The following is a 23,168-nucleotide window of genomic DNA, read 5'->3' as shown; positions in this document are numbered from 1 at the left end:
ATTTCTTGAGGCCTAAAACCGACGATTTTTGTACTGGGAGACAAAAGGTTATTAACTTTTCGAAAAATTGTTTACTTCAGGTGACCAAAACTTCACAAACAACTAAAATTAAATTATTTCTGGCCTCTTGAGATTTTTACACGGAGTATAAATTAACATAACTTTTTTTCTTTGCATGAGAAAAGAGCAATTTCATATTGAATGGGGATTTGGTCAGGAATTGACGCCGATTTACTGGTTTGTCCGGCATAGAAACGTTTGTCACGTAGTATAGTTTGTACGTGCCTGCCTTGGGAAGTAAGTTCGTCAAAGTACAATCAAATGCACGGATAACTTACTAATTTGTTTTACTCCTCAAGCAATGCAACATTTCCATGACAATTAATAACGACATTGTAATGTTATGCTGTCCAAGATGCGTACAATAGACGTCTTATTCATCATTGTGGTTCACATGATGTGATATCAAATGTTCATGAAAAGAAGCTATAGTCCCGTTCTTGGGAACCTGTTTTAAGAGATTAACGATGGAAATGAGGTATTGTCTTAATGTCCTGTCATAGATCAAGGAATGCTAAGTACATTCCATAAACACAACAAAAGCCTTGTGCTGGTATTCAAAATTGTTAGTTGCTTCAAATCGTGAAAAACAAAACATCGTGAAGGGACATTGCCAGCTAATCGAGGTAAGGGAGAAGAATTTTTCGTTTGATCTCAAGACATCACCGACACTGAATTGCTAAGAAGTAGACAGCGTTTATGGTATATTATTTTCAAAAAGCCGGTTGCAGTAAACTGTTCGTTGAAATTCCGGCATAACCTGCAAAATGTTGGGTACATGCAGTTGTTTTGAAATAACCTGAACATCCCGACAGGCTGCTTCACTGATTTGTCAATGCGAATTATGGGAACTATTTTAAGCTGCAATAGAACAGTAAGCTATACCTTCTAGTGAAAACATCAAAAGTTTGTCCAGGTACCTCGAATCACACTATTATTTTAAAACACTGTGTTTCGCGATAAGTGCAGTTCGCATGTTCGAACAAGGCGTTAAGGGATTTTTTATCACTGCATTTTGCGTTGAGCTACGTACTTTACTTAATGTGAGAAGTCAGATTTGCAGAAACACAAAGCAAGCAACCATAACTAAAAGCTTAACCTGCCCCCAAACGGAAGCAAACAATATTTTCACCTCTGAAACTAAAAGGCTTTTGTTCTCTTTCACACATTAAGCTTGTAAACGTTGACATTAGCTGATTCCGCGCGAGTGTTAAACGATACCCTTGAGCTGAATTTTTTCGGACTAAAGGATTTTAACTCTTTCTACCCTGAAAGGAACATTACGGCAAGTTTTTCGAACACATCGGATTTATTTCTAAAACGTATAAGTCTTGGTCTTAGTTTGAAACTTAAGTTGATTTGTCAAGTAAGAGTTAACTAAAAATTTCAGCGCGGGAAATTAAAGAGTGTTTAAGGTACCCTCCAACCTGTTGGTGAAAAAGTTTTATTCGGTTTGTGTGACTTGTTACCGTTTATTTGTTTAATATCAGCTTATGAAAGTCTGAAGACGAAGCCTTGGGCTGAACTTGGACAAATTTGCGCGCTTTGCAAGGTGGCTCTAATGGTTCAAGAAATGTCAGATTTACCAACAGGAGATGCCAAGAAAGAAAATTCTCGCAGTGAAGAACTAAACATCGAAAAACTGCGGACGTTTTCAAGGTCTCTTGAAAATCTCAACTCGGAGACATTGTACAGTAAGTGGAAACGTGCGCGGGGCGAAGGAACCAGGTCCACGAGACGCATGCGAAGTATGTCTCTCACATCAGCACCAAACTTCACGTCCGACGGAAAAGATCAGAGACGACAGCCGGCCAGGAAAAACAGCTTTCATGTCCTACAGGAGAACGTTTTCAGGCCTCGTTGCTGGACAATCGGAGTGAGCGCTATGGAGGTTATCAAGGAACAAAATGCAATGCAGACCCTGGATTTCAACAATAACACGGTGGAACGGAGCACGCAAGGATCCTCGCCTCAATTGGAAAAGAGACGAAGAAAGTTAGGACAACAGTTCAGGGTAACACTTCAAATTCCAAATAAACAAAACAGCCTACCAACTGCTGATCAAAACAAGATGGAGGGAACAAATGAAGCTGAAATCAAGCCGTTAAATGTTGAACAAAAAAACAAAAGCAGTGGCAAACAAGCGGTGGAAACAACTTCGGAAATTTTCATTAAGCGTTCGCAGCGGCTACGAAAAGTTTCCGAAGATATCCGAGAAAATGAACGCCCTCCGATAGTGGTGCAACCTGTGAGCGAGGAATTTGAAGGTAAATCAGCCAAGACAGCTGACATGGCCAGTGGGAAATCTGTAAACAATCTAATTATAGAGGCGGTACGAGTGGAGATCCCGCCGCAACCGATGAGCATGCCAGCCTCGCCAAATTTTCAGATGCGCAAGCCCGAGGTTACTTTCATGGACACGGTTGAGAGCCCAATGGAGCCTTCTTGGGGGCTGAACAGTACGGTTGTCAAAGATGCATCTGAAATGAGAACAAACAATGACAGGTCAAAAACATTACAGAATACTTTTTCACTCGGTTGCACTTACGCTGTAGTCAGCCAACCGTCCCCGCGGACGAAAGACAACTACGTTAATCAGCCAGCGGTGAAAATGAGCAATGGAATCACGAAAGAACAACGAAAAGAACTTGAAGAACAGTTCAAAAAGTTGAAGAAAGTTTCTCTCGAACTGGACAGAGCCGAGATCGAAGAGGGGAGCTTTAACAAGCTTTATACATTACCAGAAGTCGGTACAAAGGAAAGTTTGGACTCTCAGCCACTTCGGCGCTTTTCAGAACTGAATAATTCCATTACCAGGCGGCGGAAATCAAGCCGACCAACCGCCAAGGCTCTCTTGGAGAACATAGCGAACGCTTCTCATAAAACAGAGAAAGAACGAATTCAGCAAATCGAGAAAGCTTTTGAGTGGATAAGAAAAGAACTTGCTGAACTGCGAGCACAGGACAAAGACATTATGCGGACATTTACGAAGATTCAAGCAGGGATAAGGAAGATTAAACTTCAAAGGGCCTTTAGCAACGATATGGACGAACCTTATGAATTTGACGTTGTTGACCATTCGGTCGATTTAAGCGCTAGCTTTTCGTACGTTCCCTTGGTTAAAGACTTTCATAATACTTTTCCAAGGCGAGCTAGTCTGATTTGATAGGTTAGATTCAGAGCATTCAGATGCATTCAGAGCATTCAGATGCTGCTACTGTAATTATCGGCTGTTTGGTTGTTGAGTTTGCAAAACGAAGTAGGAGTTATGAAGGAGAGATAAGCGGGTTTTTAGTTGTGAAAATCAGCACAAGTTTGGCATGCTATCGGAGCATGCAACACTCATTAGTTGTAAAGAAATAATTCAGATCACATGTAGTCTACATGTGGTAACGAGAAATTATAATCGCGCTATCGTTCCAAAGAAGCAATTTTAACTGAAATTCTAGTGTGTAACAAAGCACTTGAAGCTGTACATTAGAAGGTTGACAATCTAAAATCGTATGTAAATTAAGTTATTATGGAGTTAACATTATTGTATTGTCAGCTATCGGAATAGTGCCGTTTGTAAAATAAATTTATAGTGTGGTAGTAACCACGTGTGTTTAAGTTACATACCCGCTGTGAGGTTACATGAAGTCCGGTTACGCGGAAACTTGAAAAGAAAATAATCAACCCTTCCCTGATAATTTGTGAAGCTAATTTGTCAAACCGAAAGTTTCCCAGTAATCATAAATTTTCTCGGTTGCATTCCCTGACAACAATATGCTATTGTTTAGGGAATTTGAAAAATCTAAGCAACAAGTACCTGATAGGAAAACATTCAATTTTCCGCAACGAGAATTTAAGAGTCAAAGTTTCTTGAACAATGTGATTCAGTGTAAGTAAAATTTCACGCGTATTGATTATGCTCAAGTTTGTTAACAGTCAGACATGAAGTGTTAACTGAATGCAAATAATTCTTTTGTTGTTAAATGCATTTTAGCGGCACAATAGCTGTGTAAATCGAACGAAATCTGTTAATCACTCACTATAGGCGCCCTGTTTCCGGTTCGCGTGAGTGACTATTTGATTCCTATTTGTTGTTAGTTATTTTTTCCCGCGTTTTTATGAACAACGCATGGAGCTCAGGGCTCGGTGCAGCTGTTAGTTAGCGTTGAGAAAACCCTGGAACGGCAGCAGTTATTGTAGTTAAGCCTCGGCAGGAGCGCATAAAACTGTTAGAGAATGTTGGCTTCAACCCTTGACATGCATTTAACGTATACGCGTAGAGGTGAAGACCTTGGCACCGTCAAATTAAACTGTGTTCTGAATTAATAAAGAGTTTTGTTTTCAATGCATAATAGCATTCATGATTAATTCCCTCCGCCGCCTAAAGATTTGAAAAATCGAAAAGGGAGGTTTTAGTTAAGGGTTAAATCTTGTCAGTCAAGAAAAAACGCAAAATCAAGCAAAGTAAATTATCTTAGTCGGGGTGTAAATGAGCAAAAATACTGAATGTTGATTGGATGGTATCTGATTAACTCAGATCGCCCCCATATTTGTTTCATTTCGGGTATCATAGCAACCACCGATACTTTTTTCCCACATGACAAAGTCGACAAACGATACATACTTTAAGTAGCCACGGCATCACCGCAGAAAACAATATTTGGCTGAGAGGGCAGGGGGTGCAACTTAAGTAATCCTCCTTCAAAGAAAAACGCAAAGCAAAATTTTGAGCTTGTGCGTCAAAAAAATGAATCGCTTTCAATTCTTTTGTTTCAACCCTTCTAAGGTATTTAAGTAGCACTTAATATTAATCCAGGTTTCGTTTGGGATTGTTTTGGTTCATAAAAAGAGTGACGTAAAATTGCCATCATGAATTTACCCAAAATAGATGATTAAATTCCATTGTCTCTTGCAGAGATAATGGACGCCATTTTAGGTCGTTATCACTTCTTAATTACAGAATGTGTTAAGGGAGCAGGGATGGCGCAGTAGGGAGAACATTCGCTTCCCAACAGTGTGGCCCGGGTTCGATTCACAGACTCCGCGTCATATGAGGGTTGAGTTTGTTGTTGGTTCTCGTCCTTGCTCCGAGAGGTTCTTCTCCGGGTACTTCGGTTTTTCCCTCTCCTCAAAAACCAATATTTCCAAATTCCAATTTGATCTGGATTATTGTCAAGCCGGCTTTATCATGGGCTTCTGGCTCAGGAGATTGCGCGGGCACTCCCCGTGTTATTGACAATAAATAAATTACTTTTTACTTTACGTATTTTAAATAAAGTTTAGAATCCTCAATCAATTCACATGAAATTTTCGCCTTTTTGTTAGAAGGAAAAATATTGGCTATAATGACCATTTTAATACTTCGTCGTATAATAGTCCCTTTAGTAATTCAAGGTATATTAAAGTGCCGTGGTTAACGTATGTTCAGCTTGAAGTTTTAAAGAGGTTCTGTCACGGAGATGCTTGTGTGTTTTGGTCGAAACTGCTCAATTATTGACAAGGGAACTTTCTCTAGCATCAAATTGCTTTTAGAGCGCCGAGAGGATAATATTTAAGTGATTTCTCTTGGGGAGAACAAAGTATAATAAGCTTTTGAGTGATTTTTTCAAAATACCTTGGAGAACTTGAAAAAATTGGCCAATTTTTTCAATTTGCAATCCATTTTAATCTTGGCCATCCGCGGCCAAAGATAAATAAAACTAGTTTCTGTGTAGTAGTAGGATTATTGTTAACAAAACTGAATAATTACGTTAACGTTTAACGTTTCCGTTGATTCAAATATGTTTTCTGGCCGCTCAAAGTAACACCATAAATAGGTGACACCGCCCCTTTAAAGTGAAAGTCGTACGCCAATTTTAGCCAGTGGTATAAAAATAGATTTACAAAACAAATAGGTTTAATTCGCAATAATCCTCGTTTCAGAAAATAAGAGCAATTATCAAACCCTCTTTATGTGCAGCTAATCCCATGATTCATCGTATATTTGTGTCAAGCAGGAAATCACGTTTCACTTGATGCCCAGACGAAATGTGTTGTATTAGCGTTTGTGGAACTTCAAATGAGTAGCTTAAGAGCATTACAATCTAAGTCTGTATTACTGGATCTTGAGGACTAGAGCAATCTGGAAAACTCGTATTTAAAGGAAATACCTAGCAGACAGCTTCGACTGAAATAAGCATCACAAACTTTTGGCGCCGATTAATTACAGGTTTGTTCGGATAAAATGAAATTTAATGGTACATCAATACCAGAAACGTTCTTGGACACTTGAAACAATGGTATAAGACCCTAAATTTCACTTAGAAAAGTTCAAATCACTCCTAATGCCCACTTAATACTAGTTAATCCAAGGATTATATAATTCACAAGAATGCTGTGGTTAGTTTTCCGCGTTTGAAAATTCAATCAGTTCAAATTGGGGTGCACGTTAAAGGAAATTACAGGAAAACCGAGTTTTCGTTTATTGCAATATTTCCATGCTTATCGGAAACGGAAAAAAAAAGATTGCTGAACTGCACGGCCAACGGTTACTGCTCCACTTAAACTTCATTTGGATCGGCAGCAGAAAAACTGTTGTTTGGATCGGCGGAAGGCGGTTTCCTTATTGAATTGGGGAATTATAAACTTCTACTATCCTATCAACATAGCAATTTCTGAGATGCCGCAAAAATGACACTTGTGCTGGATATTTGAAAATAAAACTTCTTAATGCTTTGACTATTTGGTAATCTCCGCTAATGTGCAGTACGTTGTTTGTAATTCTATTGCATTGTTAACACAAAAATTAACACCATTTTATCAACAAACGTTAGTTTAACTCTCAGTTACCCGTATGTAGATGAGTTTACTAATTGTTGTTGTAAACCAGAGCCTAAATTACCCCTTGTGGTTACCCACACGGTGCTGTTCATTTGAGAAGAAAACTTCACTTGAGAATATGTGTTCTCGTTACTTGCACTATTTGGCGGTTATTCCAATCAACTTGTTCAATATCTGTAATGTAGCCAAAGTATCCAGGAACTAAATTGATAGAAAAAGCGTTAAAGTTGAGACAGAAAAAAAAAATGTACCGTCATGCACATTTGCTCAGCTTAGTTTGACATATTAATAACTTCTCCGCAGTTCTTTTATGATAAAAGTAAGGGAAAATTCACTTGGGTGATCATATCCTTTAATAATTCTCATGACCTCAAGGGTTGAATAAGCATTGATATTACAAGGAACTCAGCTCTTCCATAAATATATTCAGAAGATGTCTCAAAATGATCACCCCATTAACCTCCTCAAGCCGAGAACAGCAACTAGCGGTCATAGTTACATTCTGCGGCCCGGCGGCAACAATAGAAATAATGTTTACGCTGATAGAAGTTGTTGCCGGACCCAGCGTTCAGGTTTCTTTATTTCATTTGCTAGCTAGTAAATATGTGAATAGTTATTTCAAGATATTTTTTATTGTTCCTATAGTAGTTGTAGTTTAATTATTTATTGATAGTAAATTTACAGCCCTTTAATTCCGTTGCCAGTCCTGCAAAGTGGCAAATAAACGGTGTATTTATTTATTTAAGGAGAAATTTGATGTTGATCACTGTTAGGGCTTAAGGGTTAAACGACGGATAATGGACGGAGGCTGCTATTAGGAAAACAAACAAACAAACAAACCCTGACGTGATAACCGCCTTGTTCCAATTGGCATTTATGATATAGCTGAACTGGTCTGCGCTGAAAAGGAACATTGTGATTGGTCTCGTCCTGTTCTTCTTTGCAAGTAAAAAAACAAAACAATGAAAAAAAAAAAAAACAACAAAAAACAACAACAACAGCAACAACAAGATGCCTGCTTTACTGGCATTACGCGTGATGCTGGGGCTGATTCATTTTTTCCAACTGTATGCTTCGCCGATTGATAAAACTATCCTTGCTAATGGAATAGTTTGAGTCACGACGATCGCGTTACGTTGTTTTCCTTGTGTTACGCGACTCAGACTTTCACCGGAAATGTGTGGAATTCCATTACGATAACGTAAGCTTCTCAATGACCTCTTTTTAGTCTCGCGTCGTGGTCAAGGACTGTCAAACAAAGCACGATTCCTTCGCCATGAACTCACCAATTTCTACCGTTTTAAATGTCGAGTGCTTCTAAGAAGTTATTCTTTCGATTTGCCGCTTCAAAATGGTGAAATTTCCGTTTGAAAACGGCACACTTGAGTCCAGAACATGTGATAAACAATATCGCCCCAAATTTAATCCGTTTTTAATAAATAGATCAAATGATGCGTTGACGTCACACAGGTAGGGGTGAAAGGGTCCCCTACCTCGCGATGTAAGCGACAAGAATGGATTTTGATTGGCCTGCTTCTGTTGAAGACAATCAGAACAATACACCCCGAGTAGGAGAGGGGTGAGTTTAATGAATAAATTAATGTACCGATTTGAAGCTACGACGAAGAAAAAGAAATCGTCCCGTTTTTAGACACGGTATGCCCCCTCAGGGCATCCCGCGTAACAACAACAACAAAAAAAACTCGACCAATGTTTTTCCAATACGGACTTCACGCTTGTTCAATAGCATACATAACCGACGACTCCCTCCTATAGCATGTTAACGCTGCACGCTGTTTTGCAAGAATGGACAAGTAAAGATGAAGCGAGACTTGCTTTCAATCCATGTTTTATTATATTACCAGCTTATATGAGTTTAACAAAAACGTCAAGTTTTTTCGTCAAAATTCGTATTGATCAAGGATTGAAGATATCATCAATTGAAATTTATATATATTTTTTATAATGCTTGATCAGCTTGATTACAAAGCATCGTAATCTGGCAGTAATCCGACTCTCACACGCTGAAAATTCCGTTTTCTTTGTACGGAAACATAAATTCAGTCAACTACCATTTAGTGGACACACTTTCTATATAACTATTTTTTAAATATATATTTATGGCTTGCAATTATCATATAAGCTACTTGCATGATAAAATGATGTCGTTTCTCAACCATTTGAGCCAGTCACGAGCTGTATTTCAATCCTAACAATTTACAACAGTCAACAAATTCGGAATGTTTGCGGCATCTCTGCGGTTACGTTGCGGCATCACTGTGTTTAACATAAGTACGAAGTCAAACAACTGTGGTACGGTTTTGACTGCGGTTTGATTGCGATATGATTGCGGTTGACTTGCAGTACTCCTCATGACGGACCAAATCGTCTCAAATCTTCTTTTCCTTTGCATGTGGCACTTGTGGGTGGTGTAGTTCTTGGAATTTTTGGTGGAGTTTCAGACTACTAAACGGCTCAAAAACCATACCCCTTGGGTGGCACATACATATCTGGCTTATCTTAAAAAGTAACCACCACCCCCTGGAGGTCAGGAAGGAGAATGAAGGGACCAGTCACATATAGTATGCTGATCCAAATTTTCCGGAAATGAATCTAAATTGAGTACTTATGTTAAGTTGGTTTCGGAATTTTGTTATCTCCTTTACTTCGAAGTCAAAAACAACCACTGTAAATTCAAAACATCTGACATCCCTTTCGTTTAAAGTTGCACATAAACAAACAAAGCTCAGTTTGAGATTTTTGTCTTGGAGTGAAAATGTTTCAAATCTCAATGTCCGATGCCTTGATAAGTACTATTTTTCAACACAGTACTTCTATGAACTGATATTCACTGAAATGGCATCCAAAACACAAATTTACAAAGGGTATATCTTGAAATCTAATTAGCACAATTACAGCATTAAAAATCATCTATCAATATAAATCACTATTTATCTACTTTTCTAAGCTAAATCTCTTTTTTCCACCAAAACTACAATAAAAAAAAATCATATTTCGGATTACGTCTTCTACTTTCTACATATAATTTATATTTGGTTTTGTGTTTAATATTATCAAAAATGTCCTTATTGATAAAAAAATATTTTCGTCCTTTGTCTCTTGCTTGCATACCTGAAGACATAAACAGATATTTATCAGTGTGAGTGACATAAAATATATTGATGTAGAGCCACAAACTTTAAGAAATGGTATTCAAAGAAATGAATGAGTATTGGGAACTTTGAATTAATTTTTCGAACTGGGCTGAAAGAGTTGGACAATATGTATTTGATTGTAACATCAAAGGTGACTTTTCCTTTTTTCTTTATTTGCCATCAAACACATTAATGTAAGACAAAAGTAGCATTAAAAATATGGCGAGGAGACCCCAAGGAACCATCGGGCTTATATGAAGAGGACACCTCGAAAACATGCTGCATGAACAATTCGAAATCCTTTCAACGAAAACTTGTACATTCGTTTCTTGAAGGTAGGAAAGCTAGGTGAACCGGTGATATGACATCTCGCCGAAAACGTAGAAAACTATTTTCGTCCGGGGATATCATTTACTGTCCAAACTAAAACGCTGGAAAATAGTGAAAACGACCGTGGCCTGGACTGCCCATTTGCAGATTCTCGGATCTGGACTAGACCCGATGTTGCGTGACGCTAATTACGTCACCGTTTTCAAAAATATTCGTTTTCACCAGTCGACACACAAGACGAAGCGCGATTTTACTACGGAGGGTCTTAATTGTGTGTGCTGTCATTAGTAACACTACTTTGATAGAGTGGGTTGAAGCAAAATACAGTTCACGAAACGCAATGCTAAAATCGACAAGTCCCGGTAGTGATCAACACCTAAATTCTCCCTACAATATCATCAGGAAATCGAACGGATTTCGATTTTACACCTTTTTCAGTCTCTTTGCAACTTCTGCTTAACCGGCTACGCACAACATTTTGAACCAATCATAGTGAACTGTATTGTTCGCCTTTTGTAGGGATTCTGATTAGTTCACCGCGCCATTCAGTGCGTTTGTTAGAATGGTTTTCATTTGAATGTCACAAAACCAAAGGACAGTGAACAATACCAAGAACAATCAGAACTAGAAGCAAATACGTGTAGCCAGCGCGGGAAAGCACGTGCGAGCAAGTCGCCATTGGGTTTTTGTTTGCTTCCCATTGGTTAAGAAAGTGGCGCCAGTTTAGTAAAACAAAACCAAAGTCACGTTCGACACTCAACTGAAGACTGCTGTATGGGTAACCACAAAGGGTTATTTAGCTTAGGCTCTGGTTTACAACAACAATAGCCCTTTTCACGGTTAACTCTGCTCATTTGAATTACAATGAAATCTAGCATGTATGTAAGGCAATTTCGGGCTATTTTGTAGTTTTAGCTGGCCGAAATTGCCTCGCATCCACGTTGGATAACATTGTAATGCAAATGAGAAAAATCAACCGTGAAAAGGGCTATTAGAAAATACATCTACATACGGGTAACTGAGAGTTAAAAATAGCGTTTGTTGATAAAATGGTGTTAATTTTTTGGTGAACAATGCAATAGAATTACAAACAACGTACTACACATTAGCGGGGATTACCAAATAGTTAAAGCATTAAGAAGTTTTATTTTCAAATATCCAGCACAAGTGTCATTTTTGCCGCATCTCAGAAATTGCTACGCTGATGGGATAGTAGAAGTTTATAATTCCCCAATTCAATAAGGAAACCGCATTCTCCTTCCGCAGATCCAAAGAACAGTTTTTCTGCAGCCGATCCAAAAGAAGTTCAAGTGGAGCAATAACCTTTGGCCGTACAGTTCAGCAATCTTATGCTAATTAAAAGCCGTTTCCGATAAGCATGGATATATTGCAAATAAACGAATATTCGGTTTTCCTGTAATTTCCTTTAACGTGCACCCCATTCCAATTTGAACTGATTGAACTTTCAAACGCGGAAAACTAACCACAGCATTCTTGTGAATTATATAATCCTTGGATTAACTAGTATTTAGTGAGGAGGGATTTGAAATTTAGGGTCAGTTTATGTCATTGTTTTAAGTGTCCAAGAACCTTTCTGGTATTGATGTACCATTAAATTTCATTTTTTATCCGAACAAACCTGTGATTGATTGGCGCCAAAAGTCTGTGATGCTTATTTCAGTCGAAGCTGTCTGTTACGTATTTCCTTTGAATGCGCGTTTTCCAGAATGTTCTAGTCCTCAAGATAATAAAGACTTAGATTGTAATGTGCTCTTAAGCTACTCATTTGAAGTTCCACAAATGCCAATACAACATATTTCGTCTGGGCATCGAGTGAAACGTGATTTCCTGCTCGACATACAAATATACGCTGAATAACATGGGATTAACTGCACACAAAGAGGGTTTGATAATTGCTCTTATTTTTTGAAACGAGGATTATTGCGAATTAAACCTATTTGTTTTGTAAATCTATTTTTATACCAGTGGCTAAAATTGGCATACGACTTTCACTTTCAAACTTCAAACTGAACTTGCGTTTACCACAGCACTGATTTTAATATACTTTGAATTACTAAAGGGATTATTATACGACAAAGTATTAAAAGGGTCATTCTAGACAATATTTTCCTTCTACCAAAAAGGTGAAATTTCATGTGAAATGATTGAGGATTCTAAACTTTATTTTTACGTAAAGTAAAATGTAATTCATTTATTGTCAATAACACAAGGAGCGCTTGAGCAATCTCCAGAGCCAGAAGCTCATGATAAAGTGCTTGATAATAATCCAGATCGAAGTGGAATTTGGAAATGTTGGTTTTTGAGAAGAGGGGAAAACCGGAGCAACCGGAGAAAAACCTCTCGGAGCAAAAGACGAGACCAAACAACAAACTCAACCCACATGTGACGCTGAGTCTGTGAATCGAACCCGGGCCACACTGGTGGGAAGCGAATGCTCTCACTACTGCGCCATCCCTGCTCCCTTAACACGTTCTGTAAGAAGTGATAACGACCTAAAATGGCGTCCATTGTCTCTGCAAGAGACGATAAGCGGCAGAGGACTGGGTTCTAACCACACTCGCTCAAAATTAATTAATTTTTGTACAACAGAACACGGTCTCGTTAACATCAGGGAACTAAACAAAGACAAAAAAAGTATAGCCAATTGAGAAAGATTTCGTGAAAAAAGGCCGAGAATTTTTTTTTTCCTGGAGAGTAATCTTCGCTATCAAGGAAACAAACCACCGCAAGTAGTGAATACAAATAAGCTACATTTGGATTCGGTGTCAGCATAAAAAAATTTCAAAAATCGAAACGGAAAGACTTGAAAGCGACGTTGTCAAGTAAGCTAACAATTTAATCATTTATTTTGGGTACATTCATGACAATTTTACGTCACTCTTTTTATGAATCAAAACAATCCTAAACGAAACCTGGATTAATATTAAGTGCTATCTAAATACCTTTGAAGGGTTGAAACAAAAGAATTAAAAACGACTCATTATTTTGACGTACGAGCTCAAATTTTTGCCTTGCGTTTTTCTTTGAAGCAGGATTACTTAAGTTGCACCCCTGACCTCTCAGCCAAATATTGTGTAACTGTTTGGATATTTTCTGCCTAAACACGGAAAGGTGACGTGGACATTGACACGAATCTTTGCTCAGCATTTTCTGGTCGGTAGTATCAAAACACGACATTGTTCGCTAAGGGACTGAAGCACATTTGCGAACGAGCAATGTAATTAAAACTACTTTTGTTTACAGAACGAAAATGAACAAATCATTCCCTTCGTGACAAGCTATCGGAAGTGGCAGATGGCAAATGTTATGATCCGTTTTGAAGCATCTATTTGTTCGCGATTTCGTCTTCAAGAGCCGAATGTTTTCTTTCAAAACCCCTTCAACGGGAAGAAATTTCAAGCATTTAGCTCGGCCCGAACAAGTGTTTGCGTTCGATCGATGCTGCGGTTTGAAAGGAAAATGAACGTAATTTGCAAAACAAAGGGAATTCATGGAAAGAATAGAAGACAATAAAATTGTTTTGGCTATGAAAAAATTGATCATTGAGCTTAAATAACGTTGTCGCGGTAGAATGGTTTTCCCACGCAACCTATTTTCGCTTCATGACAACAGCTGGGAATTACAAAGGGAACTTTCAATTTCCCTTGAAGTTGTCATTTTTAATACACCCAATTCGCTCTTTCGCATTGCTTACAACTTCCTTCTGTGTACGCTGAGACTTGTTTTAATCCTAAGGTGTGACACAAACAATGCCACAATTTGATATCTTCAAGCAGAGAGTATGAGGTTTTGAATGTAAACCGGTTGTTAGGCTATAAAGTATAACAGCAGTTCACCAGTGCTAAACGTGTGCCGGAAACAATAACTGTTATGAAAGAAAACACATTTCTTCACAACTTACCCTCAAGAGAAAATATTTTCCTTTCAACACCAGCTGAAACGTCTGGAACGAGCGTTTGTGATGCTGTCTTCTGTCAGCAGTTTTTGGGCGCTGGTTTCTTCAGCGGGGTCAACAGAGGTCGCATCAAACTCTTCCGTTTTCAGATCAGCCTTCAAGTTTACAATTTTCGCACGCAAGCTTATAAACAAACTAACAAGTTCCCTGTCCGGGGTTTCGATACGATTAAGCTCCTCTAGAATCCACTTAAGCGCTGTGCTCAATTCTTCCAGTCTCTCTTTCTTATTCTTGTACTTTCCCTCCGACTGCAGCTTGCTCAGAAGTTGCCGCGCCTGCTCTAACGCGCTTTGCGTGCTGTATCCAGACAGTTTTGCCGTTTTCGTTGGATCCAGTGAATGCGCAGGGCTAATGGCCGCTACTGAATACCTGCGCGGTTGATTTTTGGTCGAATTAGAGCTGAACGAAGGTTGAAGCGAAGCTCGCCGGATTTTGTTTACAGCGTTCGAGGTTACACTTGTGTGGCCTTCAGCCTTGTAATTCGCTAATTCGCCGGATATCGGCTTAAATGTTAGGGCGCTACATACATTGCTATCACTATCAGACGATGAGTGATACGAACTGCTTGATGAAAAAGATGCTTCGCTGCCAATGTCGCTATAAACTTCCTCAATCTCTAAAGAGCGACTAACGTTCCCTTTCACGTCTTCCATGAGTGCACCTCTTGGTCTGATAGCACCATTCGCTTTACCACACTTAAATCCTTGCGCTTTAGCGACTAGTTCCTTCCAGCGGTCGTCTTCCTCGTTTTTGCTGCAATCAGCACTTTCAAAATCCTTCACATCGTCTTTGACGCGCGTAGCTTCTTCAGCGTTGCAACTTATCGCAGGTTCTTCGTTCACGCTTCTCCGCGGCTGGGGTAAAACCACGCTGACCTTTTTGTATCCTTTGTGCGTTGGAACACTGCGAAAGCATCCATCGGAAAATCGGCGGTAATTTAGCGAAGAAACCCCGCTGTTGTAATTGTTAGCGGGGTTTACACAAGACGGGCTTTCATTCGAACTCTGTTCCTCTGATAAAGTACTATACACCATAGCGTTTCTACCAGAGAACGGTGCAGAGGAAGCCAGTAAGCCGTCCGAAGCACGGCGCCCGTTACCGTAAGTGCTTTGGAGCTTTGACCACAAAGGAAATGTAACGTTGCAAGAAGGCGTAACGTGGCGGATCGGTTGTTCAATTGTTATTTGAAATTGGGGTCTTTTCATTTCTTTTGCCCCGGCTTCCGTTGTCAGGCCTCCACTTACAGAATTTGCCAGATCACTGCCGTTAAATCGATAAGGTTTTGCGCCTGTTGTTGCGGTTGGAATACTTTTCTGAACGTCATCAAGAGATCGCGAAACTTTCAGCTTGGCTTGATCCCAGCTGTTTATATCTCGCTGTACGCTCCACTCTTTGTACATCATTTCTTCATTTGAGTTACTTTTGCTCCACAGGGACATCTCATAACTCGTGTCTTTCATGGTCATCGGGCCGCATAACATGTTGTGTATAAAGGCTTTGGCGGTTCACAAACAAGTGATAGCAAACATCTTGTGACGTGGTGTGTTCCTTATAAACCTTGTGATTATTCAAATAGCTACAGCACTTATTTCTTCCTTGTGGTTTTTCACTCAACGGATATTGGTCGCCCGCAAATAGAATTGACGTGTGGTGTTCTCGATGTTGAGCACTGCTTTCGGGCATTGTCCATCGGTTATGTAGATCAGAAATTTGCGGTAGAAAGCTATGAATCTCCTGATCGCTCGTTTTGACAGCTAGGAAGTCATTTACCTATTGTGTGGTTAATAACTTTGTTATTACTGACAACAGCACGTCGATTATGACCTCTCTGATATCTGAAAACCCTTCCCACGACAGGGGGTAAAATACTAACAATAAAATCCCATCTTTTTGGTCTCTTAATTGTTCTATATCTCTACAGGCAGCTGTTTAAATGTATGTACAACACTTTTTATTAGTAATATGCAAAGAAAAGCTCAATTTGTATATTTTAAAAGTGATCGCAAAGTCATCTCTTCAAGGGAGGGGTGAAGCTGTGCGGCTTGTTCTACATCCAGGAAATTTCAATAATATCAGGAACTAGTGGAAAATATTTGACAGGTCAAGATTCTTGTTTGACCGAATAAATTGTTATCGATTCCAAAAGAACCAAAATATAGACGCATATTTTCAAACTCTCAAGCCAAGACAGACAAGAAAGCTTAAGGCCAATCGAGAACCAAAACGAGCCACCACAATTTGTACTCGAAACACTCAAAACAATTTGGAAATTTCTGAAATTCTTAAGCCATTCGTAATCCCACGTCAAATATGTTTGTCTGCTGGGTTAACAACGTTGACGCCAAAATCCCATTCAAGGTTCTTTAATTAAGTTGGGGGTCTTTTGTTAATCTACTCAAAAAGGCTCACACCTCGAAGAATTGATTCCAAAAAGTTCACTAATTAGTCAGACATTTCTAGCTGCCATTGCTCTCAGAGAAAGTAACACATTCAGCCTCGTACTGAACGCAGTCAGCGCTCGATCATTCCGGCGTATTCTATATGAGTTCTTAAGTAATATAGGTCTTTCCAACAACTCAGTCTGAAGAGTAGAAGTTTGGCAGAATATGGCTCAGACTATCTGTGAAGCTTACTAGTTTTGTGATTCATTCTAGCAAATTTTTCGGAATTCCACTAGTACTTCCTACTGAGATTACATCACCGCCAAAGAAGATAAATGGATCCAGAAATTCTTATAACTGCTGGCAGCTTTTTTGCGCTTTTTTCCTCACTGCCATCCGATTTCTTTGACCGGAAAGGAGTAACATACCAGAGCTTACTATCAAACAGGGGCAGTCCGACGACAATGACTTGCTATTTCTGGAGCTCGAAGCGCCACATTTATCAAATATAGAATTGTCATTCTCGTCTGACAGGCAGGCAACATAGACCGAAGAAACGCACTCGCCTCATTTTGGTTTTGCTTAACACGCACGGAATGTTCAAGAGCTTGATTAATATCATGTAATTGCATTGCGATAAGTATGCTCTAATTGCAAAGCGATTTACAGGTAATAAGGTATGTCAAGACTTAAAGGCTTATCACTTTAGGAAGGGAGGGCTGGGTGGAAACGTGGACAAGCGAAGAGCGCCATTAATATTAAACTTTGAGATATTTCATAATATGTTTTATAATCACGATAGCATCGGAAGGAGGTTGGGTGGAGAAGAGAAAGAAACAAGCATGTGGCAAAAATGTTCAAAACATGAAACCACATGCATAAACGCAAGTAGACAGCGAGGTATTTGATAAGACAACAAACGGTTTTAGTGTGGTCAGTTAACGAATGGCAGTCACTGTTGATAACAACGTCAGAGAGCGGAATGAAACAAAACTTACCAAATATACAAAGGTTAAATGAAACAATTATATTAAAATAAAGCGGAATAACTCAAAATAAATACGAACAGACAGTAAAGTATATCCAGGAAAACGGACTGCCTCATACTGATTTAAAACAATGAAATCAAATGGTTATCACGATGTTGGCGATATTTAAAGCGGAGACAAACTCCTCTGCGAAATCGGCAGTCATAGGAGGCTTGAGACTCCTCATGTAATAATGGCTCTGTGGTTAACAAGCCGACCTGCCAATATACTTCAGTTGCAACTCAATGTAAACTTTATGCCTTTAAGTAATTTGTATGTTGTTACATGCCTTCTGAATTGAGGAGTTGATCTGATTAAATCGGGCGATATGAACTGGAAAACCTCGCGCCACTTGTGCAGGAGAGGGACATAACAGAGATGGAACGACTATATGTTACTTCGTTGCGCAACGAAAATACCAAAAATGCTAACAAAGCGCTTTATAATTATAATTTTACTTGAGACTTTGTAGGTCTACAAGGCTCTCGGGTTTTTATAGCGAAGATTCAGTATTGAATATTTTAGACAATCAAGTCTCCTATTCTTTCAATCAATACTGGCTACTATTCAACATTGTGAATATTTTAGGCAAAAAAGTATCAATTCAATACAAACTGGCTTGGGTTTTTCATCATTGTAAATAACTCGATCAGAACGGTAGGAAAGAATGGGAAGAGATGTTTACCATATAGTGGTTTAGAAACTCAAACGATTCAACCGTAAATTGACGATGCTGAGAAAAGTAAGCGACTTGACTGACCATCTTTTTCCGAGCAGTTGCGCAATAGATTGCTCACAAGCAAGAGAGGATCACTCCTCTCTTGCTCACAAATCATTGTATTCAGCTTGTCTTATATTTTGAGCGCCATATATGATTGCGAAATAACAAAAAATGTAAGGGTTTTTATACCGTCCAATACGAAATTCAATGGACGTATTCTTTATAATGGCTTCGTTGTCTTCAGCCCACCTGACAGTGGAAATGCGTTTTCAGAGGAGAAAGCACTTCAATCACTGAATGAGCTCCTAAGCCTTGTCATGGTGGGAGACAAACAATTTCTGCAGGCAAAAAATATTAGCTGCCTGAATGTGCTGATGCAAAATGAAGCTCTTCATACACTCCTCATGCTCTTGTCTTTCGCTTGACGTTTTCCTTTTGCTATCTTCAGCCCGAGCTTCCTAAACACATCTGATGACCGCGGGTTCTCAGTTGCGACCGCTGCCAAATTGGTCATAATTTGTGGTCAGTTTCTAGAAACAACACTTAAAAACAGCATAGGATCTCATAACAGAGAAATTAAACCGACTGTAATTATATCAAACTGTTCCCAAAACGGAGAACACTGCATAATTAAAGTTCAATCAAAAACTCATTAATAATTCATACGCCCATTGACCTATCACTGATGGTCGATAAAACATCACGTGCAGTGGTTTTATATCCGATAAAACCTCCTCCTTATTAGTATGCGGCGTTTTATGTTTTTCTCCTACGCTAATTTCCAACGTTCACAAAAGCATCATTGTTATGAACTCTCTTGACACACGCTTTTCCAGGAATGTTTTTGAAGCGTTCAAAAAACTCGTAGCACGTGTTTTATCGGGTCTAAAACCACTCGGCTGCGCCTCGTGGCTTTAAATCCCGATAAAAACTGCTGCTCGTGTTTTAAACATTACGTGGACGCAAAGTAAAATATTTGATTCATAAATTGCTCACTATTTTACTGTTTAGAATATATCCGTGTAACCCTTATTTATATATTGTCACAGCTTTTATCACAATGGAACGATAATGTTTTTCGGAAATACTTAACGACACTCAGTCACAATTAATGTCTTTTAAAGCTTGAGCCACTTTTGAAGTACATCTTTAGCAAACTTGCAATTTGTCAGTAAGGGCATGTTAACGTCACAAATTGTTTATTCGTTTACGTCCAACCTAGAAGTTTGTCACAAGTGTTGCAAACAACACACGGAAGATGTTTTTGTCGAAGTTTGAGACATTTTTAAATTGTCTCCATAATATCGTTTCTGTGGGCACGGACGAGTGCTTGTCGTAAAGCTGTCTGATTTGCAAAACCGTTTCTTGCAAATGGTACCTTATACTCAAACAGTTCCTGCTTGAAATTAATAATAATAATAATAATAATAATAATAATGATGATGATGAAAATAATATCTTTCTTTATTATAATATTCCAAGCAAAATTGATATTTACAAGTTAAAAGTAGAAAAAAGAGCTATTAAAACCTATTTACAATTCAATATTTAAAATTCATTTCGATTAAAAAAAGCGACTATTTCCAAGCACAACAGAGCTATTTTCAAGCACAATTTTTTAACAATAGTGATGATGATAATAATAATAATAATAATAATAATAATAATAATAATAATAATAATAATAATAATAATAATAATAATAATAATAATAATAATAATAATAATAATAATAAATTATGTCAGTAAGGATCTCTTGTGTCGTAAGCTAACGACGGCACCGGAGCGTCCATTCATAAGTTTTTGAAAAGTGGTGTAAAGTTTAGGCGCCTTATGACTAAATTCACTTTATCGTTACTTAAGGTCTCTTAAGAATATTAAACATTCGCGAAGAATTAAAACCTTCTTTATTAATGCCACAATATACAAAACTGATAAAATTTAAGCTAGTAATCAGATAGTGAGCAGTGATCATGATATGCATCAGGATTTTGAAATAATACATTGTCAGCTTCATTGAATGTTTCATTGTGAGATTTACAAGCAGGATTTTTAAAATAAGGCGAAAAAGAGAAAACCGAAGAGAAAAGCCTTTTTCTTTAAACGTTTCGGATAGGGATTATTTTGGACGTTGTTTGGAAGGCAGTCAGTTAATAGTATTGTTCAAGCCACTTTCTGACACAATTAATCATTCCCTCAAGGGATCATCATAACTTCCACATTAAATTAATTAACCCTTTCCTTCCCAGACGTTTGTCACTGTGGCAAGTCTGTAATTTACTTTGCAACTGAATGAATTTATACGACATCTTCTATATACTAAGTTAAATACTGAGCTGCAAGGAAGACCAGCACAATCTATGCGGCTTATAGGGCTCTGGGCTCTCTCACTACAAGCTTTTAAACGAAAAAGCCGGGAAGGGGACGGTAAGCGAAGATTTCACACGAATGGGCACACTTAGAAGTTTGACTCTTCATAGAAGGCAAAGGTGACTGTACACGAAGAATTACGACTGAAATGAATTCAGGAGAGAAATTTATCGACTTTATCAAATACTTCGCTGCGTGAGCAACTGACAATCATTCAATAAACACCGTGCGCCGGATTGTGAGGCCTGTTTTGCTACATTCACTGAATCGATATATTTAGATGATTCGTCGTTAATAATTCGTAATATCTGCCTTATCGGCACACAAAGTCGAGTGTTCAATACTGCAGGCGTTTTATATCAGTCGACAGTTAAACGTCAAATAAAACTTCCAAACTCCTTCTAATATCAAACTTATTGCGACATCATGTATAGTTGTGTTTAGTTTGGATGTTTACTGAATTTTTCGGACGTTTAATTCTTTTGGCAGCCCAACCAGAGAAGTTTTTCAAGAAACTCCGGATAGCTAACCGCCAAATCTGACCAGTGCGCTACAGTGATAGATGTCGACAAAGAAAAGGTTTCTTCACTTTCCTCTTCATCTTGTTTATAGCAATATCCCTTCCACTTTAGATTGTGATATTATTTCTATTGACTTAAGAGTGGGATACTTTTTGATATGATTTGCGTCTTTGTTGTAATTAGCTCTAAGGTTAGGATTAATTATTAGTCTCAATTTACCTTTTGTCTAGAACGATCAGGCACCCATCCTTTCCTGGTATTTTTTGGATGCTTTCAATTTATTAAATCTACTCGCTTCAACGATTCCAATGCACTGCTAAGCTATAAGAAAGTCGAAAGGCAATACTTCTGCTAATCTGCCAAATCAGAAACTCAGAGAAGTCCCGACCGCCAACGTTCTTGGAGCGCAAGACGTGTAACTTAAATTTAATGCGGCTAGGTTTTAAAATACAAAAATTAGCTTAATGGATGGCAATTTATACTATTGTCTTGCAAAAGGTTCAGTTTTTCACAGTCAATAACCTTCATGTTTAATTCCAGTACGTGGCCCACTTTTACTTTCAGGCGAAATATATATATTGTCCATTTCCTTCAAGTGGTGGTACAATATATTAAAAATCAATCTTCCGACAGTTTAAAAACAGCCTGAGAGACAACATGACCAGTGACTAACTGCTCCTGATCTTAGAATTGATAGTCTAAGTGAGCATGCGCAGGATGAGTCTTTTTTAAGGGCAGAGCCTTGTATGCTTTCATTGTTATATTTATTTATCGTCTGTAGTGCATTCATAAATGGGATATCTTCATCCCAAAAAAGACTGTCATCAAAAACGGTTAGTATATAAATGCTGCGTTTGGATGATAGTTGCAATAAACTTGAATCGACAAATGGTTGACACACACTGGGTACGAGAGATTCTTACCTAAGTTAAGGTCACTACAAATAGCTGGTCCTAAAGCCGTTAAATGCGCTACAATCACAAATGTCGACACAAAAAATTAGAAAAAATTTCCGTTTCTTTTATCTACAGTATTATGCAGTGTCTCTTCTACTTTAGGCTGCGACATAGTCAGTTAGCTTATGGAGGATAATTTTGATTTTCTTTTCCATACATCCCGGCCAGTTGCGATTAGCACGATGGGTATGATGAATCACAAATCTTGATCGATTTACCTTAAGTTTTATTTTCTTGGTGTGTTGAAATTATTATTGATGTACTCACGTCAACGATAGCAATGAGCTATTGAATCGTAACATAGCGATCGGTACGTAGCACTTCTTCTCCTAGCGGATACAAAAGGCACCGAAAAAATCTCTTGCTGCGCAAAGCGTGCAAAATTCATTGCGGCCGGGTTTCACAACATAAAAAATTACTTTGATGAATTGCAATTTACTTTACTGCCTGCAAATATTCCAATCTTTTATATTCTATAGCCTTTATGCGCAGTCTTAGCACGTGCTCACTTGTACTTTCAGGCGGAATACGCCACCTTGTCTATTTCCTCTGATCCAGGGATACAATGTTACAGCTCTGTCTTCCGACACATGGAGTGGTGGTTTAAAACAGCCCCACAGACGAGATGTGCCAATGATTGGCTGCTCTTCAGGAACATGTTTGAATTGATTGATAGTCTGGCGCATGCTTACCAGAACATGCACAGAGAGAGTCTTATTTAATAGCAATTCCACGCACTGACCCTTAATGTTAAATTTATTTTCATCAATTTTCCTTTTTTTCGTTTTCTTCTAGGGCATGCGCAGGACGAGGCTCAAGTACAGCTAGAGTCATGTTAGCAATTCTATTCGTGTTAGATT

General features: G+C 38.4%; 2 protein-coding genes across 2 annotated transcripts; one reads left to right on the top strand and one right to left on the bottom strand.

Annotated features, from left to right (window-relative positions):
- The first annotated feature begins 570 nt into the window (after positions 1-570).
- LOC146474647 (uncharacterized) lies at positions 571-4,355 on the top strand. Its single transcript, XM_085116250.1, has one exon. The coding sequence runs from the start codon at positions 1,622-1,624 to the stop codon at positions 3,224-3,226; it is 1,605 nt and encodes a 534-aa protein (XP_084972376.1). The 5' UTR covers positions 571-1,621; the 3' UTR covers positions 3,227-4,355.
- Positions 4,356-8,702: 4,347 nt separating this feature from the next.
- Positions 8,703-16,268, bottom strand: LOC146474646 (uncharacterized). Its single transcript, XM_085116383.1, has 2 exons — positions 14,278-16,268; positions 8,703-10,002 (listed from the first exon to the last, which is right to left on the bottom strand). The coding sequence occupies exon 1, from the start codon at positions 15,810-15,812 to the stop codon at positions 14,301-14,303; it is 1,512 nt and encodes a 503-aa protein (XP_084972509.1). The 5' UTR covers positions 15,813-16,268; the 3' UTR covers positions 8,703-10,002; positions 14,278-14,300.
- Positions 16,269-23,168: the final 6,900 nt, after the last annotated feature.

This window comes from Pavona decussata, unplaced genomic scaffold, assembly GCF_977016875.1.
Source record: "Pavona decussata unplaced genomic scaffold, jaPavDecu1.1 SCAFFOLD_87, whole genome shotgun sequence".
In the NCBI taxonomy this organism is placed as follows: domain Eukaryota; kingdom Metazoa; phylum Cnidaria; class Anthozoa; order Scleractinia; family Agariciidae; genus Pavona; species Pavona decussata.
Note: the sequence above shows the minus strand (reverse complement) of the source record. Positions and strands in the feature narration are given on the sequence as shown.